The 13,340-nt window shown below is 42.5% G+C and overlaps 1 protein-coding gene across 1 annotated transcript in view; it reads left to right on the plus strand.

Annotated features, from left to right (window-relative positions):
- cbarpb (CACN subunit beta associated regulatory protein b) overlaps positions 1-12,056 on the plus strand; it is a 32,396-nt gene extending 20,340 nt beyond the window's left edge. Inside the window, 5 exon segments of the mRNA XM_036587110.1 lie at positions 1,651-1,822; positions 3,806-3,958; positions 5,461-5,677; positions 8,980-9,169; positions 9,748-12,056. Coding sequence (XP_036443003.1) covers positions 1,651-1,822; positions 3,806-3,958; positions 5,461-5,677; positions 8,980-9,169; positions 9,748-11,221 — 2,206 coding nt within the window. The 3' untranslated portion in view covers positions 11,222-12,056.
- The last annotated feature ends 1,284 nt before the right edge of the window (positions 12,057-13,340 follow it).

Raw genomic sequence — 13,340 nt, forward strand, 5'->3', positions numbered from 1 at the left:
AGAGAGAAATATAGTGAAAGTGCAAGAAGAGATGAAAGAGAAAGAGAGGAGAGAATCAGCAGAGGAGAGAAAAATACAGTGACAGAGAGACAGAGAGAAAAGAAGAAGGAGATAAAGAGAGACAGAATGACACAGAAAGAAAGAAAGAAAGAAAGAGAGAAAGAGAAAGAGCTGGAAGAGAGCGAAAGGGGAGAGAGAGGGAAAAGAGACAGAAAGAAGAGAGTGATAAAGAGATAATAAGACAGAGAAAAGGGAGAGGGACAGAGGAAAAAGACAGAAGCGAGAGATAGGGAGAAAGGAAAAAGAGAGGAAGGGAGAAAGAAATAGAGTGAAAGAGTGAGTAGAGATGAAAGAGAAAGAAAGGAGAGAAACGGTGAAGGACAGAGAAAGAGTGAAAGAGAGAGACAGAGAGAAACGGAGAAAAAGGAGCAGAGAGACACAGAACGAGGAAGAAAGAGAAAAGCGAGATCGGGGGAAGACAGCGGTAGAGAAAAGAGAGACAAAGAGAGAAATAAAGAGGAGAAAGAAAAAATTGAGAGAAAGAGAGAGTGAAAAGAGAGAAGAGATGAAAGAGGGAAGAGAAAGTGGAAGAGAGAGAAAGAGTGAAAGAGAGAGAGAGAGAGAGAGAGAGAGAGAGGGAGAACGGAAGGAGAAAAAGAGAGACGAATAAGGAAGAAAGAGCAAGTGAAAGACAAAAGAAGGATCAGAGTGAGAATGAGAGGGGGTAGATAAAAGAGAGACAAAGAGAGAGAAGAGAGAACTAAAAAGAGGGAGAGAAAGGGGAAGAGAAAAAGAGAGAAAGGGAGAGAGAAATAGAGTGAAAGAGTGAGAAGAGATGAAAGAGAAAGAAAGGAGAGTAAAGGTGGAAAAGAGAGAGAGTGAAAGAGAGAGACAAAGAGAAGGAGAAAAAGAGAGAGACCGAATGAGGAAGAAAGAGCGAGAGAAAGAGAAAAGCGAGATCAGAGAGAGGGGGTAGAGAAAAGAGAGACAGAGAGAGATGAGAAATAAAGAGCGAGAAAGAGAAAGAGAGCGAGAGAAGATAGAGAAAGGGAGAGAAAGTGGAAGAGAGAGAAAGGGAGGATAAAAAGAGAGATAGAATGGGGAAAGAGTGAGAGAGAGAAAAAAGAAAAAGAAAAGTGAGATCAGAGAGAAAAAGCGAGGGGTAGAGAGAAGAGAGAGGAGAGAAATAAAGAGAGTGAGAAAAAGAAAAGAGAAAGATGGAGAAGAGAGAGAGAGAAAGGGAAAGAGATAAAAAGAGAGAAGAGAGAGAAAGGGAAAGAGATAAAGAGAGAGAGAGAGAGAGAGAGGAGAGAGAGAGAAAGGGAGACAGTAGTAAACTGTAAGCGACTGTATATGATCATTATGATCTGTGTGTTTGAGCTGAGCTGACAGTGTAAATGATGGTGGGATGTGGGCTGATTGGATATGAATTATAGAGTATTAATCCTGGGTTTTCATGTATACCAGCCTGCCTACATTTCCTCTGAGAGGACTTGTCAGTATGTAACAATCGCCCACGTCACACGCTCTTCTCCCAGGCGGGCATCTTCATTTTTTCAGCCTTTGTTTTTCTCCGTATTGGGTTTGGTCGGCCCACGCTGTGCAGTGCGTTCGTGTGGACCCCCTCTCTCTCTCTCTCTCTGACCTCAGGTACACACTCACCGAGGGAGACTTTCATCACCTGAAGAACGCCAGGCTCACCCACCTCCACCTCCCTCCCCCTGCCCTCAAGATCGTCACCATCCACGAGTGTGAGTCATCGGAGAACAGCATCGCCATGACAACCCGCCCCGTCGCTAAATCCAGCCTCTCCATCTTCCAGGTGACAGCCAGAGGTCCTCTCAGCTCGTAGCGGGAGGAATGTGGGGTCAATCAGGGCAGAGACAGTAAAAGAGAACTACAGTAGGTCAGCTGAGTGTGCTGGGTCAGCGTGTGCTGGGTTTAGCTGACCGCATAATGTAGTGCTGATTGGGCTAAGGAGAACACTCAGGTCTTCTCAGTGTCATCCTTATTATTGGATTGCTCTCAGTATTGATTTGGTCACTTTCCATATACATAAGTACACAGATTGACACTCTTTCAGAAAAAAATGCTTTCACTGGGGTTTGTCTTCAGAACCTTTAGTTAGGGAACAACTATATTATACACTGATCAGGCATAACATTATGACCACCTCCTTGTTTCTACGCTCATTGTCCATTTAATCAGCTCCACTTACTATATAGGTGCACTTTGTAGTTCTACAATTACAGACTGTAGTCCATCTGTTTCTCTGCATACTTTGTTAGCCCCCTTTTACCTTGTTATTCAATGGTCAGGACCCCCACGGGACCACCACAGACTATTCTCAGCACTGTAGTGACAGGTGTGTTAAAGTGTGTTGCGCTGGTACAAGCGGATCAGACACAGCAGTTTAATGTTATGACTGGTTGGTGTAGTCCACCATCTCTGAAGTTATCTGAAGTTATACGCTGGTGCAAATATGCCCCTGTCACCTGGGAAAGGGAATGTAGTGTACCTTTAAGGCTCATTTTAAAAATTCTGCATAATTAAATGGTTAAGATGCAAACAAGGTCATTCAGAGTGGACTGACGTGAAATGCTCTGTTTTAGAGAAATTCACAAGTTAGAATTGTTCTCAATTCAAGCCCAAATTATGCAGAAAACTAAACACCGTAAAAACTTTTTCTGACAGTGTACACTGAGAAAATAATGCATTTGCCCAAAAAACTCTTTTTTTCACCTTTTCAAAATATGAAAATATCAGCTGCCATTAATATAATGAATGAGTCAATAGAAATGGCCAGAAAAAGAAGTATTGTTATATTAACATACATTAAAGTTAAGAATGTGTTTTTCCTTCTTCTATAAAGTTATAGTTTGTGAGATACAGTGCTTGTTTTATAGATAGATAGATAGATAGATAGATAGATTGATTGATTGATTGATTGATTGATTGACTGATTGATTGATTAACCCCAAAGAAAACTGTAAGGTTACAGCATAAACAAAAGAAGTGTGAGGAAACACATTTTGTTTTTGTTTTTTTCCAGTATGTTAAACTGAGCAAATAAATCAAAATTGTGCTTTAACAATTTCAGAAAAAAATGCCATATTTAAGTTTCATTCCTGTAGAGGATGAAGAAAGTATACCTTATAAAATTTGCAGAATGTTCAAATCAGAACATAAGATGTTTACAAGACATTTCAGTGTTTCATTCATTTGAAATAGACCTGGGAGAGCATTGGGAGGGGTGTGTGTGTGTATGTGTGGATATATATATATATATATATATAATATATATATATATATATATATATATATATATAGAGCCTAGATATATGCAGATATCCAGACTCATCTTAGTAAATTTTTACTTAGTTGGGGAATAATATAATATAACAAATAAGGCATGTTTGGTTTAGAATAAAAAAATCTATATATATATTTACTGAACTATAGTAACGTTAAAACACAAGCAGCTAAGGCTGCATCTCATGTTAGGTGAAGTGTGTCCTTGCTTATACATAACTATATAAAACATTTTGAAATTGGTAAAAATGGGACTAAATGGCAACTGGACATTTTTTAAATGGGACAAAATATGCTTTGTCGGCTCACAATATACTTGGGGGGGGATATAGCTTATTAATAGGAAGTACTGGATATAATCATTATCAGTATGGGTTTACAAATGTGCTTGAATGTGTGAACATTTAGTGGACATGGAACGTTTGTTGAACTTTGTTTATTTTCCTGTGAGTGGAAAGTCTGTAAAACTGTTTTGTGTCTTATCTGCCCTCAGCCTCCAATCTGTCCACTGCCACAGACTGCCCTGGTCAGTCTGAGTATTAGTCCCAGTTCAGCTCTGCCAGGGGACGCTCTCAACTCCACTGTGGATACCAGCTTCTGTGAGAGCCCACCGGCTCCTGGCCCTGAGCCCCCAAGCCCTAGCCTGGTGAGACACACAAACATACACACCCCAAATATGCTAGAACTGTGGGTTTGAGTAATCAGTGAGGAGATAAATACAAAAAACTGTGAGTCAGTATGAGTCACAGGCACAACAGCCTGGAGCCAAGCAAGTTAGTCACTAGAGTTATAAACCACTGAGGAACTGCGAACTGTTCAGAGTGTGTCTGGGATGTCAGAGCTGCAGCGAACCCGAAATGGATAAACAAGGAAAAATCATGTGTCTGCTATTTCATACTATTCCACTATTTCATTATTTCAGCCTTCGTCATGTTATTTGTACGATACTGTGCAAAAGCCAGAGACCACCCTTCAGCCATTGAGTATTTAGCTATTTCTGAGGAGATTACATATAACATAATCCAGTTGCATAAAAACAGTACACAGAAGCATCAACAACGAAATATAGCAGCAAATTTGATATCAAATATCAAATCAAATTCCACACTTTGCCTTTATTACAGTTTCCATTCTTTTCAGGAGACATGCCTTCAGTTTTTCAAAAAGATCTGCAGGCATATTTTTCCATACCCCCAAAGTTCAGTCTTAGAAGTTGGTTGCATTTTCTGCTTCTTGCAATCCAAGTAATCCCAAACCCATTCAGTAATGTTGAGGTCAGGACTCTGAGGGGGTCAGTCCATTGTTCTGAGAAAGTTAGTAGCTTCTTTGTTTGATCTGCAAATTTCCGTTTCTCGGTAAAAGCTTCTTGACAACTTCACACTTAAAGAAAAGGTTCTTCAATGGTTCTGTTTAGAACCATGAGCTCTATGTAGAACAATTTCATGCTTTTCATGGTTCTTTGCATGGTGAAGTTGTTCTTTAGATTGGTGGAGAATGTAATCCTGAACATATTCTGTGATGGTGAGGTCTGGACTCTGGGGTGTCTAGTCCATTGATCTCTGAATCTTTTTTGCACTCCGGTTTTGGAAACTCCTCTTTTTTCCTTTGCCTTTCCCTTTTTTATGCAAGTGAATTATCTTATATCTGATCTCCTCTGAAATATCTCTCCGAAAAATGAATAACTTGTTGTTGGTAGCCATTTTGAGTGGACAGTATATTAATGATGGGTGGTCTCTGGCTTTTGCACAAAACCGTATCTTGATTTTTTTTGCCATATTAGCCAGCTAAATTAGCATTTCTCCTTTGTCACATTTAATCACCATTTCCCTTGTTCTCTTGTGTCTTTACAGATTGCTTTCTGTATTTGACAGATCTCCGTGTATTTGGAACCACTTAACCCCAAATTAAAATCAAATTAACTTATATTAACCTCACATTAAATGCATGGGCGTTTCACCCACCAGTCGCTCGTGCTCCAGGTCGTTAGTGGTCTGGCACTGATCTACGAACTAGTTTATCTACCATCATTTTGTACTGATAAAAAAATAATAAAATAAATGTTGTTGGTCGCTTCTTGGGGGGAATGAGTGACCTGAAGTTTGCATTTAAGAGTTAATGGTATTTTCTTTTCTATTCTTCCTCAATCAGATGGAAGTGAGAGGGCTCAGCCCAGGCAGCAGGCGTGAGGGAGCATCTCTCTCAGCCACGGGCCTGTCCTCCTCTGGCGTTGCCCCTCAGGGTCCAGTGCTGCAGTTCTTCACCAAGCTGCGGCGCCACGCCAGCCTGGAGGGAGCCAGCCCATACTTCAAAATCAAAAGATGGAAGTTTGACAGCAGCCAGAGAGCCTCCAGTCTGGACACCAGAGGTATGACATACACTGCCCAACTGAGGCTAGAGATGCAGTGGACATTTAAAATGAAGCCTTGGTTCTGCTATTCAGAGCCTAGACAGTATTTTAAATAAATAAATAAAAAACAACAGCCTTGTATCATGAATATTCAGTAGATTCCAAAGAATAGATGTTCAGGCACAGGAACAGGGTGAATAAGCGGGATGACATTTTCAGAATGGCTGTCTGAATTTTAAATTACAGTGACATGTCCAATTATGCTTGCTGTTGGACATGCAAAGGTACATCGGTAGTTATGGTTATATATATATATATATATATACACTAACTCTACACTCATTGTCCATTTTATCAGCTCCACTTACTATACAGGTGCATTTAATAGTTCTACAGTTACAGATTGTAGCCCATCTGTTCCTCTGCATACTTTGTTAGCCCCCTTTTACCCTCTTCTTCAGTGGTTAGGACCCCCCATGGACCCTCACAGAGCAGGTATTATTTGGGTGTTGGATCATTCTCATCACTGCAGTGACACTGACATGGTGGTGGTGTGTTGCGCTAGTCTGAGTGGATCAGACACAGCAGTGCTGCTGGAGTTTTTAAACACCTCAGTGTCACTGCTGGACTGAGAATAGTCCACCAACTAAAAATATCCAGCCAGCAGCGTCCTGTGGGCAGCGTCCTGTGACCACTGATGAAGGACTAGAGGATCAACACTAACTGTGCAGCAGAAACAGATGAGCTACTGTTTCTGACTTTACATCTACAAGGTGGACAAAAAATCAATGTGTAATTTGACCAGGGGCACCTGAACTTTTTCATATGACTGTACTTTACTGTATGAACCATAAGAGCAATATTGCTAATGGTGTAAAATATACAAAATATATAAACAGAAATATATCATATACCGGAGAGACACAAATGAAGAGGAAATGACTTCAGAGAATTCTTCTCAAATCATATTACTAAAGGCTTGGACTTAATAATGGCTTGTACTCATAGATGGGTATGAAAGGGTTAACTTCTTCAGTGCTTGCTTAATTAATTAATTAATTAATTAATTAATTTGCTGCTTCCACAGCAGGTTACGCACAGCCCAATTTGCCACAGTTCATTTCAATGAGAATTATTTATGGCTTTCAAAGGAATGAAATGACTTCATTATGTACTGTAACCAACTACCATATCCATTATATCATAAACAGTGATGGGCATTTTCTGTTTTAACTAATATTTTCACGCTGACTACACTTAGATAAAGACCTGAAGTGTCTGGGCTCCATTTCTATCACACTTTCAACTTGGAAACCAACAAATATAAAATAAGATGGATACACTGGTCCACATCTCTGAGGATACTTTAACAGAACTGCAGTGGTTAGTTGACTGTTTGCTTATAATCTAAATAAAATAAATAAGGTAAACAATGTCTCTGATCATGAGCAGATATTTAAAAAATAGTGAAAATACATAATGTTTTTGGAATGCAGCGTTTAAAGTAAATGTTAAACTACTCTTAAGTCATAAATTAAAGCACAAAAAATCATCTACACTATATGGACAAAAGTATTGGGACAGACCTCTTAATTATTGAATCAGATGTTTCATTCAGTCTTATTGCCACAGGTGTGTAAAATCAAGCACCTAGCTGTGCAGTCTGCCTTTACAAACATTTGTGAAAGAATGGCTCAGTAAATTCGAGCGTGGTACTGTAATAGGATGCCACCTTTGCAGCAAGTCAGTTTACGAAGTTTCTTCCCTCCTAGATATTCCTACGATCAACTGTGGGAAGTATTATTGAAAAGTAGAAGCGAACTAGAAGAGAGATTACGAGCCAGGCCCCCCGTCCACTGTCAGTGCCTCACAAATGCTCTTCTGGATGAACGTAATTCGCACAGACACACTCTGAAATCTTGTAGAAAGCTTCCCAGAAGAGTGGAAGTTGTTACAGCAGCAAACTCAAATGACACTGTGTGGGATTAAGTCCAGCGGTCGACTGTCAATTCCTGAAAGTCTGGAATGAAGGAACTGTTTCTTTTTGGGTTTGGTTCCCAGCCCTATCGCTTACTGTAGGGACAGTAACAAAGCAGATGTGTTTTGTTTCTTTCTGTCGGCTACACAATCCAGTCCTCAGTGGGTATATGGGAATTGAAGTGTATTTTTTGATTGGTGACAAATAACATCTGCGATAATGAGTTCTGTGCCTGCATAAGGAAGCAAGGTGAACAGGTGGCAACCTGGGAAATGAAGACAGTGTTTTGAATCCATAAAATGGTCGTTTTCCTGGCCCGAGGGAGAGCAAACTCATACTGAAAGTGTCATAGCTTGTCATTAAGCTTTTAAATTGTGCATTGCCTTGCAAAACGCTCAAAGACCTTATTATATCTGCAAGCTTCATCGGAAGAGAAGTAGATAGTGAGAGTCAGTGCATGTGTGTATCCATGTGCGTGTGCCTGTTTGTGCAATGCTGCAGAATGTACTTGTGGGTAAGAGGGTGTGGTTGTGTTCAGATGCCAAGACTTCCTCTATGGCAGATGGTTGGGTGATGGCTCTTTCCTTCCAAAGCTTCATAGGCAAGCAAGCAGTCTCTCTCTTATACGAACTGATAAAGAGACCGAAATGACAAATCCACAAATGCTAGCCAAACTGCTGCACAATAGTTTGAATAAAATGTAATTGAGCAAACGGAATATAGATAAAATAGACAGGATGTATCAATATTGGGCCAAAGTTGGCAGAAAATGCTGGGAAAATGATTTTGGACGGAATATATAAATGAATCTAATCTATTTGTGTCACAAATTTTTCATGAAATAGCCCATACTTGCATTGCGTGACATCATGTTAACTGTATATTTCTTCCGCTGGGGTAATAGAGTCTTTAAGCAGTTTGAGCATGGTAGCCTACTTTTAGATGATTAACTTAAGTGAAGTGCTTCCATTAAAAATAACTCATTTTAAAGCATAGTAGTTTTTAATTGATACTGGCCTGTCATCAGTACTGGACGATACTCAGAGTTTCATTATCGGTATCGGTATCAGATTCAGGAGTATTAAGAGTAGGTGATGACCTGACAGAGAGGAGTAGACTGTTCCACAATCTAAGGGGCTGAGACAAATTAGGCACAGTTCCCCTCATGCCTCAACTGAAAAGGTTATTCAGTTATCATTCAGTAACCCTGAAACATGTTTCAGTTAAACATTATGCAGTTAAGATGTAGAGGAGCTGATGTGTGGGTGTAAATATGAGCCCTTATGGAGTTAACTGTGGGTCATTTGGGACGTATGTTGATCACATCCACTCTACTTCACAGGATCCCCCAAGCGAAGGCCGTTTCAGAGGCAGCGAGCAGCCAGCGAGAGCATGGATGAGGAGGAACACGGTGCCCACCACATCGACCTTATCCAGTACATTGCGCGCACCAAGGACATGGCCTACTGCCCAAGCAGGCCGGCGCCGCGCCTCCTTTCCCCCCCATCCACACCCCCACCGTCCCTCGGCAGGTATCTTTAATTCCCTCCCCCATCTGTCCGCCGCAGCAACCATCCACCTCTCCTGCACCACGCAAACGAGCCATTCCATGCTGGAGTGATGGCGCAGAGTCTTAGCAGGGCAGTGTGACCTTATTAGTGCCTGTGAAGTTCACGGGAAATGGGTCAAATAGCTCCGGGGCACTTTTGAAGATTGCAGCTGCTTTGGAACTGCTTCCGAGTTCCTCAAGTACCTTGTGTACCAGAGAGGTGTGTGGGTGTGTTTGCTTAGTCCATGTCAGTTTCATAGGTTGCATTGCTGCTCTTACATTCACACACACCAAGGCTCATGGCTGTGCAGTATTTCTGTCACATTAACCACAGTGTGTGGCATAGTACAGTACACCATCTGTGCTTTGGCAGTAACATCTGCTTCAGTCTCTTCTTGCTTGTCTGAAAGCTGTCAAAGAAAAAAATGTGTAATGATATATAGACCAAATGATGTGTAACAGCGTGCCTGAATCAACTGTATTCATGTGAGAGATATGATCCCATCACATCATCTGTGTGAGCTGTGATCATTTCTGATGAACTTATGTGTTCTTCTGCAGGTTAGAGGTGGAGGTGATGGTGGAGCCCAGCTGCAGCAGAGCGATGGGGCCTGGGGTGATTGGCCTGAGTGCCGAGCCCCAAGATGAGGCTCCTGGAATGGGCTATCGTCGGGAGAGTACAGATACCCAGACCCTCTATCGTGACATCTGGACCCTGCGTGCGTCTCTGGAGCAGTACATTTCCTCTGATCAGAGCAGTAACAATGACAAAGACTCAGTGCACAGTGATGCGGACAGCGTGTGTTCACTTAGGCTTAGGATGGAGAAGGGTGGGCTGCCCAGATACCCCTCTGAAGATACTGGGGATGGGATGGAGGGGGAGATAGATTTGCCTGGAGATACTGGTTTAGAGAAACGAGGGAAGAGGGATAGCGTGGATTCAGAGAGGGGGAGCGATGGAGAGTCAGGAACACGGAAGCTTCTGCAGATGGACAGTGGTTATGCATCTATAGAAGCCCCGTCCCGTGGCCCTGATGAGGTACGGCTGTTTCGGAGCAGCAGTGACAGTAAGGACGGGTCAGCAGTGGAGCGCCGACATTTCTTCACCAGTTCAGGACACAGGGGAACCGTGTGCGAAAGCTTTGAGACGGACATTTTTGATGAAGAACTGGAAGAGGAACCTATGGGAGCCAGCGGAGGTAGTGATGGCTTGACGGAACTGGACGAGGGTGTTATGGTATGGTCACCTTATGGGCAGATGTTTACTCAGTCTGACACAACCCAGCCACGTGCCCCCGTTCTGTCTCGTCGGGACTACAGCATAGACGAGAAAACAGACGCTCTCTTCCATGAGTTTCTGCGCCATGATCCCCAGTTTGACCTGCAGGAGTCACCGGTGCGTTCCAAGCACCGTTCCCGTGTGCACCTGCGCAAGCAGTGGCAGCGTTCCAAGCAGTACAGCGACCCAGGCCAGCGCTTCCACTCGTCCTTTGACCGATACCGCACTCCACTTCGCCGTGGCGAGACTGTCAACTACCCTCTAGAGAGTAGCTATCACAGTACACTCCCCCGAATTGTCAGCGCTCCAGATGAGGAGAGCAGCGAGGGGGCAGCCAGCCTTCCCGAGACACCCAAGGCAGATCAGAGCTCGGCAGCTGCAAGTGAGGATGCTGCAGCTTTGAGGGACGACCACACAGGGGTCTCTCCCAGCACTGACACGAGTGGTGATTTGAAGGACAAGGTGGAAATTGCATCCTCAACATCACCTCCCCTGACTGAAAGCACTGTGGGACAACCAGAAGTCCCGGCAGAGGAGTCTGGGCAGATGCGCCCGCTGCTTGAACCGGGTGATGATCACTCACCCCTACAGCTGACCGAAGCAGGGTACGGCCCCCAGACCATCACGGCCGAGCTGAGTAATAAGCTGGCCATGAACCTCGAGGAGCGTCTGTACTCGGGCCTGCGCAGGACCAGGGAACAGCCAGAGTGCGCGCTGACAGCCACGCATGCCTCACCCGACCACAGCCCAGTGTAGCATGTGGCTCCACTCATCCCCACCAACTCTATGCTTACATCTACAGGGCTTCAGTGTCCAGGTTGGATGGAAATTACCCTTAAGTTCAGAGCACACCGACTCAACGTTCTCCAACAAACACCAACAAACCAAAATATTATGCCATACTTTGGATGATTCTAGAACAGACATACTCAATCCTGATCCTGGAACTCTACTAGCCTGTAGAGTCCAGATTCAACACACCAAGATCTAATATTCAGATGCACCTGGATTACCTGGATCAGGTATACTAGATTAGGACCGGAGCTAGACTTTGCAGGGTTGTAGATCTCTAGGTGTTTGGGCGTCCCTGCTCAAGAATGTTGTTCCCTATTCATAGTGGTTCATTTGTCTTGTCAGTTCATGTATTGGAACAGTATACTGCTGACTGCCAACATAAGAATTTTGGTGTTTGTTGGAGAATGTTGGGTCAATGTGCCATGACCTTTAAATACTGATCTGAGACCAGGTTGCTTATCGCTTGAAGGTTAGAATCAAGACAGAGTCCCCAATCAGGTCCCAGATCAGCGTTGAAGGGAAATTCTATCCTACTTCATCTCCAAGGTTGACTAAGTGGAGATTAGGACCCTTACCTCACATCTAACATGACATTTTTGAATGGTATTTCTATTTGTTTGTTATTGCTTATTCAGGCTCCATTTAGCTATGTGTTGAGCTCAAAAGCCAATATATTCTCTGCACTAGGTACTCCACTGTGAAATTGGGTGCTACTAGACTTCCGATTAATTCTATGTTCTTCAGCATTGATTTGCCATATTTCTGTATAGTATCTCGATTTAAACTCTTCCTCTTTTTGGACAGAAAACTCTTAAACTCTGTGTGACCAAAATTAAGTTTTTATCATTCAGTTCAGGCTACGCATTCATCTAAATGCTTGCATATATGTGTGTTTTTTTAATTATGGCAATGCTTTATATGCTTTATCATTCAGTCTTGTAGTTAGAGGAGCTGTCGGAACTTTTCGTGTAGTTTTATGAAAGCCAATCTTAGTCTATGGTACAATGAGCACAAATGATGTAAGTGGAGATCACACATTAACGGGTAGCAATGACTACAAACTGCGTACCGAATGGTCGAGCGCCGCACTAAGGTTATTTGAAATAAGCTTCCCTTGATTGATGTCTTGAATGTGATATAGATTCAGTTCCTCCATTGATGCTCTTCTGACCCGACTCTAGCTCAGATACCTGTTCTGTCAGTCTAGCTGTAAAATAAAGTAACTTCGGATTAATTTAACATGACAAAATGAGGTATGTATGTTGCACTACAATGATCCATGTGTGACCTCTGCTGAGTATGCACCTTCGTCACAGCTCCAAAACCACAGTATTCTTCATTAAGTGTCCTTGTCATTTAAACGTGTTGTGGTTTGTCCTAGAACTGCTGAAATAGGGGAAAACTGCCTTTTGTGGGATCAGTGTTGTTCATGACCATGCTACTTATTTATTATCCTTTTAATATTCAGTGTTGATGTACATGTTTTTTGTTTAATGTCTAAAAATGAGAATTGATCTACAGTTCAAAGTTATAGACTGTTTGGTGCCAAATAGTTAGGTCAGGTAAGCTAATCAACAGAATCAACAGAAAAAAAAAACAAAAAATGTATTATTGTGGGAAACAAATTCATAACCTAGTTGAGAGTGCACAAACACTGGCCTCTGTCAGGGTTTGAATGAGGCCTATGCTGTGTCCCCAGAGTCATTTGTGTTCTATTAGATTTGATGAGGGAGGCATGCTGCTTCCTGCATGCTTGTCACAGACCAACCGCTATGTGTTCATTAACATTTGATTTTTGTGTGAACACAACAAAAGAGAAGTATCCCCAGAGGCCAACAACTGCACATCCGGCCTCTGGAAAAAAATAACAAAGGAGTCATTTGTGATGAGTCCCACGTACACACATAAGCCCATGCAAGTGGAAGTTGCTACCAAGCTACCATTCAAGTCAATAGCAATTATCCAATAACCGGGATTAAAGATAGGAATTCCTATTCAGGGATTCCTGGGGAGAGTAACTGCTGTTGGTAAAAGCCTTTTGTAGATCTGTGTTGCAGAGTATGGGCCAGCTTCTTTGATG

Source organism: Colossoma macropomum, unplaced genomic scaffold (genome assembly GCF_904425465.1).
Source record: "Colossoma macropomum unplaced genomic scaffold, Colossoma_macropomum, whole genome shotgun sequence".
Classification (NCBI taxonomy): domain Eukaryota; kingdom Metazoa; phylum Chordata; class Actinopteri; order Characiformes; family Serrasalmidae; genus Colossoma; species Colossoma macropomum.